We start from the raw sequence: 14,016 nt of genomic DNA on the forward strand, positions 1-14,016 counted from the left end.
GAACATAACATTACATAACTTATATTTTTTCCAGTTATAAATCATTACAAGTTTTTGTTTCAGTTCGTATGAAACAACTTAACTTTATGTTGATATTTTGGTTTTGTAAGGTTACTTGTTCATTTTGGTTCCATGTATCCTTTTGCATCGCTAACCTCCAATTTATATTAATAATAATTTGTCAGTGCGCTCGTTATAATTGTAAGATGTTACAAAATGTACATGCAAGTCACCATACAATTTATATTGTAAGTCTCGTAATAATTTCTTAAATAGTGTAATCGTCAGTTACTTTAAATAAATTGAGTGCGACAAATAAAAGTCTGAAATACAATGAAGATAGATATTTAGCTGAGAGTAGCGATCAGTCTATACATAATGAAGACGTAAAACTGCATCTGATATTAATCTGCATATTCCCTTAATTTGCCTAATGTCAATACTATATTTCTGCATCATCAGTCTCTGCTTTAATAATGTCTGAGTATTGTTTGGCATCATGCTGATGAACGTAAGAGGGTTGTTATCACTAAACACAATAATTGGTGAAGGAGCTGACCCAATGTAGAATGCAAAATGATGTAATGTCAATATCAAAGCCAAACATTCCTACATTTTAAAATAATTTCTCTTGCGCTTATTTAATGTTTTGAACAATAACATGCTAGATGATCCAAACCATTTTTGTCTTCTTCAATCAATACTGGTCCAACACCAACATCACTTGCATCAACAAACAGTTTACATGATTGACTGAAATATGGATTCGTAAGACCTGGTGCATTCTTAAGTATGGATTTAACTAACCAAAAGGAACCTGACATTTTGAGACCAAAGAAACGTCGTTTTCTTGCTCAATAAATTTATCAGAGGTTAAGCAATTAAGGAAAACGTGGAACAGCATTTTCGATGGTATCCAAAATCGCATAAATTGCTTTTTTCTTACAGGCGCAGGGAATTCAAAGGTTTAACCTGCCCATGTCCAACGATATGTCATAGAACTGTTACACAAAGACGTCAAAACTCGCGTTTTCATAAATTAATTCTAAAATTTGCATCCGTGACTCCGTCAAAGAATTTAATAAATTGACTCTATTTGACCTTACTATGTGTCGTTGTAGATGATGACATGATGTATGTAAGCATCACATTTATCTAGACCAGATGTAATCATGTTCATTAAACGTTGAACCTTTCATCTCACACAAGATCACATTTTATTGATAAAGTTCATCTGGAGTCACGAATGCCGGAATTTCCTTTGCCGTTTCCATCACTGGAATTTGCCAAAATCCTTTCAGAAGGTCAAATATGGTAACATGCTTTGCATTTTCAATTCTATCAATGCAGTCATCAATTCTTGTTATGGAACTGATTCTAATTTAGTCACACTGTTCAATTTTATACGATCAGTACACATGCAGAACGTATTATCTGGATTCGCAATCATTCTCCAGCAAATACTGAATTTCTGTTTTCAAACATTCCCAATTGAGAGGGTTCGTCCTGTAGGGATATTGTTTCACAGGTGTGGAATGTACAATTTCAACGTAATGGTTGATTTTATTTGTTCTTCTCGGAGCATCTCAAAACAAGTGCTTATACTCAAGTAAAACTGATTTAGTTCATTCTTTCATTGTTGTTTTTTCAATTTTCTGGCCCAGCTTATTCATAATTTCTGAATTTTGAAGATTTGTTTTTGCAGTATCAATACAGTCCAATTGCATTATTTCGCTTAAATCCTCAATAGGTCGAACAGGTACAACTAAATTAATTACATCATTAACCTGACTATCTTTCTCAACATACTCCTTTAACGTATTTATGTGGCAAAGTTGTTTTTGCTTTCGCCACCCAGGAAAAAAATGATGATATAATTTAAAGAATTTACCTTCTATTCAACTGTGTAAGGACTATAGTACTTGGCCTCAAGAGAAATGTTTGGTACCGGCAAGATAGTTAGAACCCTATCACCAGGTTGAACACTCCTATGCTTTGTATTTTTATCATATTTTAATTGCATTTAACTGAGTCGAGTGCTGATTAATTCGTGCAGCCTCACAATTCTTGGAGAAAATAAACTTCAAATTGAAAAAATAATCAACGAGATTAATTTCGGAATTTTAATTAGAAAGAATGTTCATTATTTTAACAACTTCAATGTTCACAGAATGTCTAAACACTAGTTCAAATAAACTGAATCATAAAGATTCTTGAACTGATTCCCTAGCAACAATAATAGTAAATGAATCACTTCATCCCAATCTTTACCTGTATCAAGCCAATATGATCGAATCATATGTTTCAAAGTTTGATGTAAATCTTTCTAAAGCTCATTGGCTCTCATGGTGATAGGGAGAAGATTATAATTTTTGGATGCCTAGTTCGTTCATACCTTGCTGGAAAATTCCATACATAAAATGTGACCCTCAGTTAGATTGGACAGATTTTTGGGAAGGCCAAATTGAGTAAAATTCTGTATCAAACACTTACTATTGTTTTATATTTAATATTTCTCAAAGGGATAGCCTCTGGGAATCCTGCTGACCCACACATTGTCATTTAACAAGTAATGCTTACCTGACTTAGTCTTAGGTAAGTGACCGACACAGTATATCATTATTCTGATAAATGGTTCGTCAAATGAAGGAATAGGTTGCAGATGGGACTTAGGTATGTTCTGATTGGGTTTCATACCTTTTGACAACTGTGACAAGAACTTCAGAATTTACAAACATCACGTCTAATTTTTGGCCAATTGAAGTGATTCGAGATCTTGTGATAAAATCTTATTAATCCCTAGATGACCAGCCGAAGGTTTTTCAAGGGCTAGACTAAGAATTTGCTCTCTGTACTATTTTTGAACTACATTTTGATCGTTCACTGACCACTCGTCACCAGCAGGTACCACAGGTGGTCTCAATTATGTAATACGAGTCCCATTGTTAACGAAATAACACACAGAAACTTATGTGGATTCAGTTTAACTAATGGTTCTTTGAAACAAACAGGAGCAATCAGGATTATTTTTCTCTTCGACGATAAGTGAATGTCGTTTGTCACCCTGATTAGAATAAAGAGAATGAGTAGTTAAAAGAGAATCACTGTGATCTATGCACGTTGATTGATCCAAAAGAAAAGTAAAGATGACCTCAAGACAATCCTCACCAATACATGTGTCAGGACAAGGAATACGTTCCTGACAACCACCATTCTCCATGGCTTTCTTCGCCATACTTCTAGTAACTGTACAAGTTGGGTATAAATCAGAGATATCTTGTTCAATATAATCGACTTTCGTATACAAACAAGTAGATGAACCACAGCCTTATCTCCAGCTAGAGTATTATTGTTAAAAAATGAACACCCCAATGGGTAAAGACGAAAGGGTCCTGAGACTAAGTCTTCATTGTCTGGAATAAATGAACACCCTCTATAAGTAAAGACGACACGGTTACATATATCACGCGTCTGATGAAACTAAGTCTGATGACCAATTTGCACAGTGGAGATGAATATTAACAAAGCGACACTCCACCCCTTGAATGAGAACGCTATCAATAAAAGAGGACTTCTCATAAACAGGCAAAGTACCTGATGATAAAAGACTGATATGCTCCTGTGTCCCTTAAAGTGTTAATATGGTTATAATTAACCTAATCATCCATTTGTGATATAGAACCCATTGAAGTGAATGGTTCATAATTTGTCATAATAAGATGTGACGTGGGTTTATTCGACGCAACATATGTATTGGTTTCAATAAATGATCGTGACCTTGACGTCTTAGAAATAAGAGCATTTGTAATAGGTCTTTCTTGATTCTGTTGCTTATTTTCAATTTGTAGCAGTCGGAAATAATGTCCTTTCGGCTTAAAATAGGAACACGTAGGAGGAGATAAGGATTTCTGATCAATCTTATCAGAAACCTAATTTCTACAGGTTGTGGCAGATTGAGATTTAGAAGTGCTCATTTTAGGCTGAAATATATTTTACTAGACGACTTATGAATAGAAGACTTACTTACATAAGAAATGTCGTGATCTATGGAACACTGGGAAGCACTATGAGCATCATTGTCGACCAATTATAAATCCTAATGTCACTATGGAACCAGTTCTTGAACTGTTCAATTCATTTGAATTGTCTGAGAGTATCGTAATCTGTATTACCCTTTTTGAAGAGTATCACCTATAAAATTGTTGTGCTTGTTCTCATACAAATTCGACAAATGCCTGGTCAGTTGATTTTCGAAAATTCCTAAAGCTTGTCGTTAAGTCTCAAGTACCATATCATTACCCTTCGATATATATTCCTTAGTCACATCATAATCAGCACTCTGCTGTAGTGACAGTGACATTTAAATATGATGAGCTTTAATAACAGAGACCAGATCTCTCTTGGCCAGTTCATAATTTCAGTTATTTTCTCAAAATGGACAAATATATTCATCTATGTCTTTTCCCTGAGAAGGCGACACTAACCTCATATTTTTAAAACATCAAAAATGGGTGAGAGATTTCATGTGCTTACCTTAATTCGTTAATTCAATTTTCAATTGACTTTCTTCCTTCGCTTTTTTCTATGCAAGTATCAGTCTTACTTTACTTGTTGCATTTGCATATTCATGTGTTTCTCACTACTCTTTCTCTGATTCCATTTTCCGCCCTCTGTCCTCTTTATATAATTGCATTTGCATTTGTTTCTCTGCTTTCTCTTTTCGAAGCTCATGCTTTATTAACTCTAATTCCCTCTTTTATTTCAATGTTAATTACTGTACCTTTTTCTTAGGCACTGATACAGACTTACTAACCAAATCCATAGCACCATTATCCAAAATATTCTTTTCCACCAAATATTGAACAAATACATTTGTTATTTCTTGCATCGTTAAAGAAGCATTTGCCTCAGAAAGATCTGGCAAGCTGAAGCAATTCATCTTTTTTGAAGGAGTCCAAATGTTCCTGGTTTAAATTGTAATTAAAAATCTCCATTTTAGATGACATTGCAGAAAGCATGTTGAGTTCACTAGATAATTCAAAAGTATGAAATAATATCTGCGATTTTAAAATAACGAAACTAGGGGAATTTAAATTTAAAAAACAATGTTTTCCGAAATATTTTAGCAAAATTCACATCCCAAGGACGAGCGTCGATTTGTTTGTTTCGATTCTGTACTTTTAAAATAAGTAACAGAGAAGAGTGAAAGACAACAAGCTCAGTAAATTTAACAAATAATTTATTTTGCTAGAATACAAACTGAAAAATTACTTTATTGCGAATTAAATCCCGAAATAGTTCAAGAATTACAGAACCAAGTCCTAGTAACTTGAAGTCCTGAATACAATGTAGCAAAAGTACAGAAAAATTTGGAGAACAAAAGTCGATGTCGTGTTCGTGATTGCTTTTGAATTGTTGATGTGTCAAGACTTTCTTCGAATCATAGTGATATAATTCCAGATTTGAATTAAGTGTAAATTCCAGTGAATTTCTCTAAATGTAACCTTTATCAGAACACTTTTTATTTCCAGAGAAATGAATCATTTAAATTCAATAATTTGAACCAAGAAGATTCCAGCCCAAAATAAATAAAATATGCTGGTCAAAAGATATAATAAAACTTAAAATGCTAGACGTTAAACCACGAATGGCTAAGTCATCAAAATTACAAGCTTATCCAATTCTCTACTTGACCTGAGATGACAATTAGCATTTTCTAAAACAAAACATAAGCTAATGGAAAATAACCTTCTGGAATGATCCTGATGTTTACAAAATTAAAACCATAACCTGTAAAATGCTTCTAGAAATATCCAAAACCCTGACTCAAATGAACATATTTACCTCTTCTATTATGAAAGAGATCCCTGTAATAAGCCTATACACATAGGTAATAATTTAGTTTTGCATTAGTTGTTGACATAAAAGGAAATACATTTTGTTGATATAAAAGGTCAATCAGGTAAATTTTTGACAATTTGCAATATCATATAAAACAGTTTTTTTTTTAAAAAAACTAACATAAAGTTCAAATAAATAAACAAAACAATATTTCGTTATCTTTCATTAACAAGAACCTGGGAGATCATGTTTGATTCAGAGATCTAGTGTTGAAATGTTTCAGAGATCTATTATCAAAAATAAAGCCAAGTATCAGCTTCTTGTTTTATGAAAAAAAAGGTTTCATGTAACATAATGGGTACCACCTATGGTACTCTCGGGTGGAGAGTTGTTATTCTAAGTCATGTAGACAATATATTCATTGTCTAAACACGAAACTATGCTTTCTGGTCATTAGTAAGTCGATAAGACTTATCACAAGATCGAAAATATTATATATTGACCGAAAGCTAAACGTAATCTTTTTTAATGATGTAAATATTTTCCGACTTGTCATAAAACAATGAAATCCAATCAGGATGCATAGGTAAATTTGCAACATATTCCTCCATTTTACAAACCATTCGGCAAGTTAAATTAGACCGTGTTGGTCGCTTACCCAAGATCGATGCAAAACGTAATTGATGAGGATTATTTACCATGGTTAAAGCTTTGATAACGTTTTCTTTAAAATATGCATGGCCTCCCCAAATCTATGCAGTAAAATGTTGGGTCAAATTGCATTTATATACGATTCTATCAAGTTAGACATGAGTTAGGAATCCAGCAGTTTGGTCTTCTTCGTATTACACTTAGAGTTAATGGCTTTTGAACGATTTCATTACACGTCGAAGCATATGATTCTGTGATATTGCTTTGACACAGGAAATGAGTTGGATGAGGGTCTTCAGTTCCTGTTGGTTACTGTTAGGTAATCAGTTCAAGCATGATTAAGTGATAGTCTTTGTGAGTTTGTTTTAGAAATACTGCCGATAATATTTTAAAATCAAAACTTATTTTAATCGAAAATCAGAGATTACTCTTCTTGATTATGTCTTTAAATTTAAATACAATGTGTTAAATGTTCATGAAGAACCAAGAACAAATCCACATTCTACTCATTAAAAATGAAATTAAGGTACGACACAAATACACTAGAAAGGACTTTTAGCCTGGTGATAGAATTCTGCATCTCTTGTCAATTCCTGAAAATCATACATAGGGTAAGAACTATGGACTGAAATGGATATCAAATTAAGTAAACGATTAAGATTAATACTAAAATAACAAATCAATAGTCCTAGGAGGCGACCAAACAGAAGCAACCTTGGCATGAAAATATGTTTATTGGATATGTTGAAAAAGTGAACTTGATAATCGTTCAGTCAGTGTAGTCCCGACTATGAAATGTACACTTCACGACCATTACCAGAATGTCCACGTCGTAATAGCATGGTCATTTTGGCTATTTCACGTTTCCAACAATCTAGTTCTGTTTCGTTTAAAGGAGGAACTAATCTAATATGTCTGGTAAACATAAAATTAATCTAAACCTGTTTCAAGTGTTTTGTTCTCCTTATGTGAGCTCGATGTATGTTAATTTATATTGCATATCATATTAACCCTCTCTATCCTTCTGCATCTGTGTGTAATTCCCTTGTGTTTGCGTTTATTTTCCGTTATTTTGTATTTGCTGTTTGAACTGTGTTGCTTTTAATGAAATTTCTCTACCAATCAATGACAAACAGAAGCAGAAAAAAGACATGCAGATCAAATCCAAAGTATAGGCATCCACATGTTTCTTTCCAACAAAATATCCTTTATTCCTTGTCAATTAAGATTTCGCTTAAGAGAGATCATAATAAAGGCCAAGCTCAAGGAAATTATTTTTTAGAGTATAGCGATCAAAGAGTATTGACTTAAAACACTGTTAATTACACTAGATGCCACTATGAATACTTACTGGTTTCATTAAGGAATACCGAAATGTGTGCAATTAAAATATGTGTCAGGGACACTGAAATTACGAAAGAAAGTCAATTCATATTGCATTGACTGTTTTATTAACTCTGATCATTTTAACGAAGTTGTGATCCTAGACGTGCCCCCAGTTTCTATTACGACATATTGAGTATTTCAGATCAAATCCCAAATAATAAATAATGTCGTATCAAGAAGTATATAAGGTGCTGAATGACTTACACTATTCCACAATGCACTGATGCTGCATTGCTGCAGTGATCGATGTCCTTGAACATTACAGTAGTTCCAAAACAATGTGTTACTCCAAAAAATAATTTAAATTAATTAATTATCTCAATTATATCTGACTACTAAAGCAATTGAATAAATTACTACATGGAATGATCTAGCAACAGGAATGAATAATTTGTTTCTCAACCGATAAACAATACAGACATAAAATTGCCTAGATGTGATTTATTTCCCATTAACTTGTTTCTATAATAATCTGAAAAATAACGCAGTGGTAGCATTTTGTTTACAACTCAAATTGAATTTCTTATTATGGATACAAGGTTTTGTAGTTATCGTTGGACAGTCTCCAGTAGGCAACATTTGTTTCAGCAGCCGAACAGCAGTCAAGTGGGAAATGTATGACTAAACTTTACTCAATTGAGTGGTATTATTTAAGTATAAAACACGTTTGAAATAGTTTACTCATTATATTCATTACTTATTAATTCATCTATGTTATATCAGTTAATTTATACCATATTAGTTTCTTTTACAGCTTTGAACGAAAAATGTATTATCTTAAATTGCAGATCGGAACTACTTATTGTAAAAAATGTCCTAATGTACCATCCCATCGATTGTAATAAATATTTTGTACTGATGCCAATCCGTTAAGTTTTTATACATGAAAACAGTCTATTACTGAATATAATCGCATGATCAGTTTCCTCCGGTTTAAGGTTTGTATGTATCAGAACTAAATCTCTGAGTGGCAAGTAGAATAATATGGCACATTATCGCTTTTGCAAATTCAAGCAGAAACATAGGAAGCTATTACAACCTGCGTTTAAATAAGGAGAAAGATCTTCTAACCATTAAAATAGTACTCACATGCTACTCCAACGTGCATTTATTTACGTGCTCGATAAGCTAAAACTATATATACTATAAAGAATAGCACTTTTCTCAATCGATTCAGTAACTTTTACATGGGAAACCAATGTACAAGAATTTTTTTCACCATCGCAGCTACATTTCTACAAATGGTAAATTGCACATGATGATAAGGTCTATTGAGTGAAAGCAAACTTATGCACGATTGCACCTTATTATGGATTCTTCATCAATTTTTCTTAATCATATGCAATGGTCATGACTATTTTGTTGATATAAGTTTGTTTTTCAAAGAAACAGTTATGTTTATTCATTGAGAAGATAGGGAATTATGTTACCAGAAGAGCTGTTGAGACCTGCATTTCTGTATAAACAAAGTTCCAATTTTAGCCGTATAGTCGTTTACCCAAAGTCAGACAATTTACATTCGTTATGAACGATGCACAATAATCGAAACAATGATGAATTCATGGATATACTTCCAAAAAACGAGCAAAACAGATATGTTAAAATGTCCTAGAATGTTCTTTCAGGACACTTCAATAAAGCATATTTGCGATATTGATCATACCGAATCAAACTTAATGTGACATATGCGACATCAAGAATGCGCGTTTGTGTGTGTGAGATGGATTTGTAACGTAGCTTTAACCTTTTTTCACTCATATCGCTACGATGTCTATATTGTGGTAGTTTATGGTGATGTGATGATCTCCCTCATCCTAGTCGGACGCTAAAACCGCTATGGCGCAGGAGTGGTCCAGCATGATTGCAAAGATGACTCACTCATACTTATAAGATATTAACGGAAAATGCGCATCACGTGTTGTCAATGTCTTAATGTCGCAGTCAAATGATATGGAACCGACGTACAACAAATCACTGCACCAAAAATACATAAATCGAAATCATAATTGAATTCAATAAAACCAAACGCAAAACAAGAAAGAGAGCAGAAGTAATCAGCTGAACTAAGTCCGTTTATACTATCTAGACTTTGCCTTTTCTTTAAATCTTCGTGACACATACTTTGATCAGTATCAGTTTAGCTAGTACATTCATGATTGTCATAATTGAAGTAAGATCAACTGCACGATCTGGTTGGATTTATATTTATATAGCAGTTGGTTTCAATAATTTACTCTTAAAAACCTGTTATATTCTTTTGAGATTTAAATCGGTTTCAAGAGGAAGCAGAACTTTCAAATAAAGACCACAAGATGTAGAAGAACTTACTAGCAACAATCTGAACTTCACAAAGGCATATCCCATGATTGGTAACGTTCAGCTGTATCATAATTTCGTCGAACGCCTTGACAGGTGACACGGATATCAGGATAAGTCCAGTTGTATAGTTCGGAGTGTTGATAATATCATAGGTTCCATTGTTGCTTCGTCCCAACAATTTATATCCATTAAGCCAATCATCACTGCCTGTTAAATGTATAAAAATTGTCATGATTATAAATGGTTGTTTACATTAACCTTTTCGTTAGCCGTTCAAAAACATTTCTTCAAACATTAAGCACAATGATCCCTTGTACAATTAATAGTTCTAACGACCGTTTTGCTAGAGAAATTGCATAAATTGTAATTAGAATCATAAAAGATCATAATATCTATATAAGCCAGGCCTCAGGTTGTTTATCAGCCCCAGCTGTATAAAGGTATTATTTGTGACAGCTATTCAACAATGTGTCTGAGAGAGACAGGCTGAAAAAAAAAAAACATACATACAAAAATAAGGAAGCTATGCTTAGTATGGTGGTCATACTAGGAATAGCTTGGAGGCGACATATACTTTTGAGTTTACATTTGGCATCTTTTCCAGTGTTTATTTATTAGCTATGTATTATATTTCATACACAAATGTGACTAGTCAGGTACTCATTCAAATCAATTATTGACCAAGGTCAGTTGCACAATATATATAAACTTAGCATATCATCCTATAGAAAACCCTACTAACATAACAAATTGAATATCTATAACACCTCTCCTCATAAAGTAAAATAAAGATTTATATAATGTATTCTTTAAGATAATAGTCGAAAATGCATATAACTAAAATTATATCGAACGCATATTTTGAACCATACATACTATATGCAAAATAAAGCAATATATTACTTCTATACACGTGAAAGTACACAAAAACTTATCTAAATGAATGACAAAAATATATAGGCGGTATAAATAATAAACCCTGGAGATTCAGATGTAGCCTTCAACTTCCCAATCATATTGAAAGTTGAAGAAACCTTTCATGCGAATCGAAATCATTTTATATTATTATAATCAATCTAGCATTAAGAGTTCCTATATTTCCTTTGCCCTTTTCGTGAGTAAAATTTATTAGAATAAGTTCTAAACGCCAGACTTTTCTCAGTGCAGTCATACATTCCTGTCATTGGAAGTTAAGCTGTCTTGGAGACACTGTTCACTTTAGAAAGTATATGTACATTCAGAAAGTAGTATGTGGTTTGGATACATGAATACATGGAGAAATATGTTTATTTCAGAACTTTCGATAAACCCAGCTTCCAGTAAATACCGCATTTCACGTATAACTGATTTTTATGAGAAGGTACATTCTGTAAAGATTATGTTTCACAAGTGTAAAATCTACAATTTTAACGTGATTGTAGATTGTATTTATTCGTGTTGGAATATCTCGAAACAAGTGCTCATGCTCACGCAATAGCAGTTTTAGTTATCTCCGTTCATATGGCTCCAGATCTGAAAGCTTCTGGTCCAGATTATTACACATTTTTGAATTACGAATATTGGTTATGCTAAAGTTAGTACGCTTCGACTGCATGTGATCATTTAAATCCTCACAGTGTGGTCCAGGTATAACTAATGTGAATTATCTATTAATCAGGGATATCTCTATAAATATACTTGTATAACATATCAAAATGCTTTTTTCTCGAACTTTGAAAAGAACCCTAGTACGTTTCCTTAAGAGGATTTTGAGGCATGGACAAGAAAGCCGGAACTTTATCAGAAAGACTGAAAATACTCATCCTTTGTATTTCTGTCATACATTAATTTCAGCTAGGAAGGAACATAGTATTTAACATTAACATCAGGCAACAGCAAATGAACACCCTCGTCGCAATCTTTTCCTGTATGAAAGCTATATAACCTAGTCTTGTTTAATTCAATGTTCGATTAAATATGTCTAAAGCCCCCTTCAATTTTAGGGACATATGAATGGTAGAAATTTAATCTTCGACTCTTGCTCACATTGAACTGATTTGCAAAGGTCAAATGTGAAGAGTTGTTGTCTAGTCGATCATTTCTCAAAAGTAGTTGGCTATGGAAATATTTTCGATTCACCCATTATCGTTTATCTGACTTGGTTTTAAACAAAAGACGTTGGCAGTCTGTCATGTTCATGCTAAATGGTTCTTGAAATGACGGAATAGCTTTTAAATGAGCCTATGTATATCTTAATTTGGTTCTCTTAACAATTGTTACCATATCTAAAGTATTTAGGAAAAAGAATTATGTTTTTCGGCCTGTAGAAGACATTCAAGATCTTACAGGAATTCTTGGTAACTTCTAAATAATCAGACAAATAAGTCTCATGGGCTGGTAAAAAAATCCACTATGATTCAGGAAACACACTTCGTTATTTCACTGATCTCTAGTCACGATCAGGTACCTCTTGTGGTCTCATTCTCTCAAAAGGAAACCATTTTTAACAAACTAATAAACTTGTACATGCTTGGATTCAATTTAACTAATATCCCTTTGAAACAAACATGATGACTCAAGCTATTGTCTCTGTTCGACAATGAGTGACTGTCACTTGATAACATGGTTCAGTGAGATAGAACGAATAGCAAAAAGAGGATGACTATTATTTATATTTCTTTATTGGTCAATACCTAAAGCAAATGTGATCTCATCAAATGCCTCATGAACAAAAGTATCAACAAAATGTCTCATTTACTGATGAACATAATTATGAAAAAGAATATTATTGCTACAGCTTCATAGCTGCACCTGTAGGGTATAAATGAGGGATTTCATTTACAATATAATCAATTTTCAGATCCAAAATGGCTTGCCAGATACAGGCAGATTAACTACAGCTTGGTCATTGCTTAGCAATTAATGTATACCCTCAGTGTGTAATGACTTCTCTATTCCGACTGCCAATGGTCCTGACACAAATTACAAATTTACACAGTACAGAGGAACATTAAAAAAGACGAACTCTGCTCCCTGAATAAGAACACCTTCACCAGGAAAAGGCATCTCAGATAAAGGTACAGTTCCTAATAATAGAAAACTGATAAACTAGTGTCCATTGATATGTTAATTCGGATATATTCGCTGTGACCTTGACCTCTTATAAATAAGAACATTTGAAATAGCTGTATCTGTATGTCTTTGCTTTTTAAATACGTCCCACTCAGAAATAACATGACCTTTCCTCCTGCAATGGTTGAAATTGAAGAGAGCTAAGGGTTTCTGGTGAGGCTTTTGACATTTGATTCCTACAGATTGAGTCAGATTATGATTTGAAAGTGCTAGAATAAGGCTGATGTGCCTTTTATGCTATATGACTGCTGAGGCGAATATTTAATAGCAGATGAAACTGTAAGAGTCAATTAGTAGCCAACAGCTGTGCAAAGAAAATATTCTAACGTTTACAATGCTTTTTTTGGCGGTTGTAAATGTTCAGAAATTAGAATACATTTAACTCATATTTCACGTTAATTTTCCATCCTTTTAGGTATAATTTCAAAGCATATATTTTTGTTTTCCGCTCAACACCATCGCTCGGGCATGCATATTACCTGTCTTATATCTTCCAGTTACGCCGACGGTCTATGTTGGTGGTATATTATTGCCTCATAGGATACTAATCATTGTGGATGAATAGATACTAAAAGTCACATGTCACATGGTCAAAACATTATTCTGCTTTGCTTTCAACTATAGTACTGCTGTAGGCCCTAAAACTCGAATTGTGAAAGCTTTTGAACCTGGATTGTCATGCATGGAACACATACCCGGGGATAATGC

At 33.3% G+C, this 14,016-nt stretch overlaps 1 protein-coding gene across 7 annotated transcripts in view; it reads right to left on the reverse strand.

Annotated features, from left to right (window-relative positions):
* LOC149807843 (uncharacterized) overlaps window positions 1-14,016 on the reverse strand; it is a 124,578-nt gene that overhangs the window by 46,431 nt on the left and 64,131 nt on the right. For all 7 annotated transcript variants that reach the window (XM_089971369.1, XM_089971364.1, XM_089971356.1 and 4 more), the window contains one exon: window positions 10,207-10,404. In XM_089971369.1, coding sequence (XP_089827495.1) covers window positions 10,207-10,404 — 198 coding nt within the window. The remainder of the gene's footprint in view (window positions 1-10,206; window positions 10,405-14,016) is intronic.

This window comes from Sinohyriopsis cumingii, chromosome 1, assembly GCF_028554795.1.
Source record: "Sinohyriopsis cumingii isolate HCF-2022 chromosome 1, ASM2855479v2, whole genome shotgun sequence".
NCBI lineage: Eukaryota > Metazoa > Mollusca > Bivalvia > Unionida > Unionidae > Sinohyriopsis > Sinohyriopsis cumingii.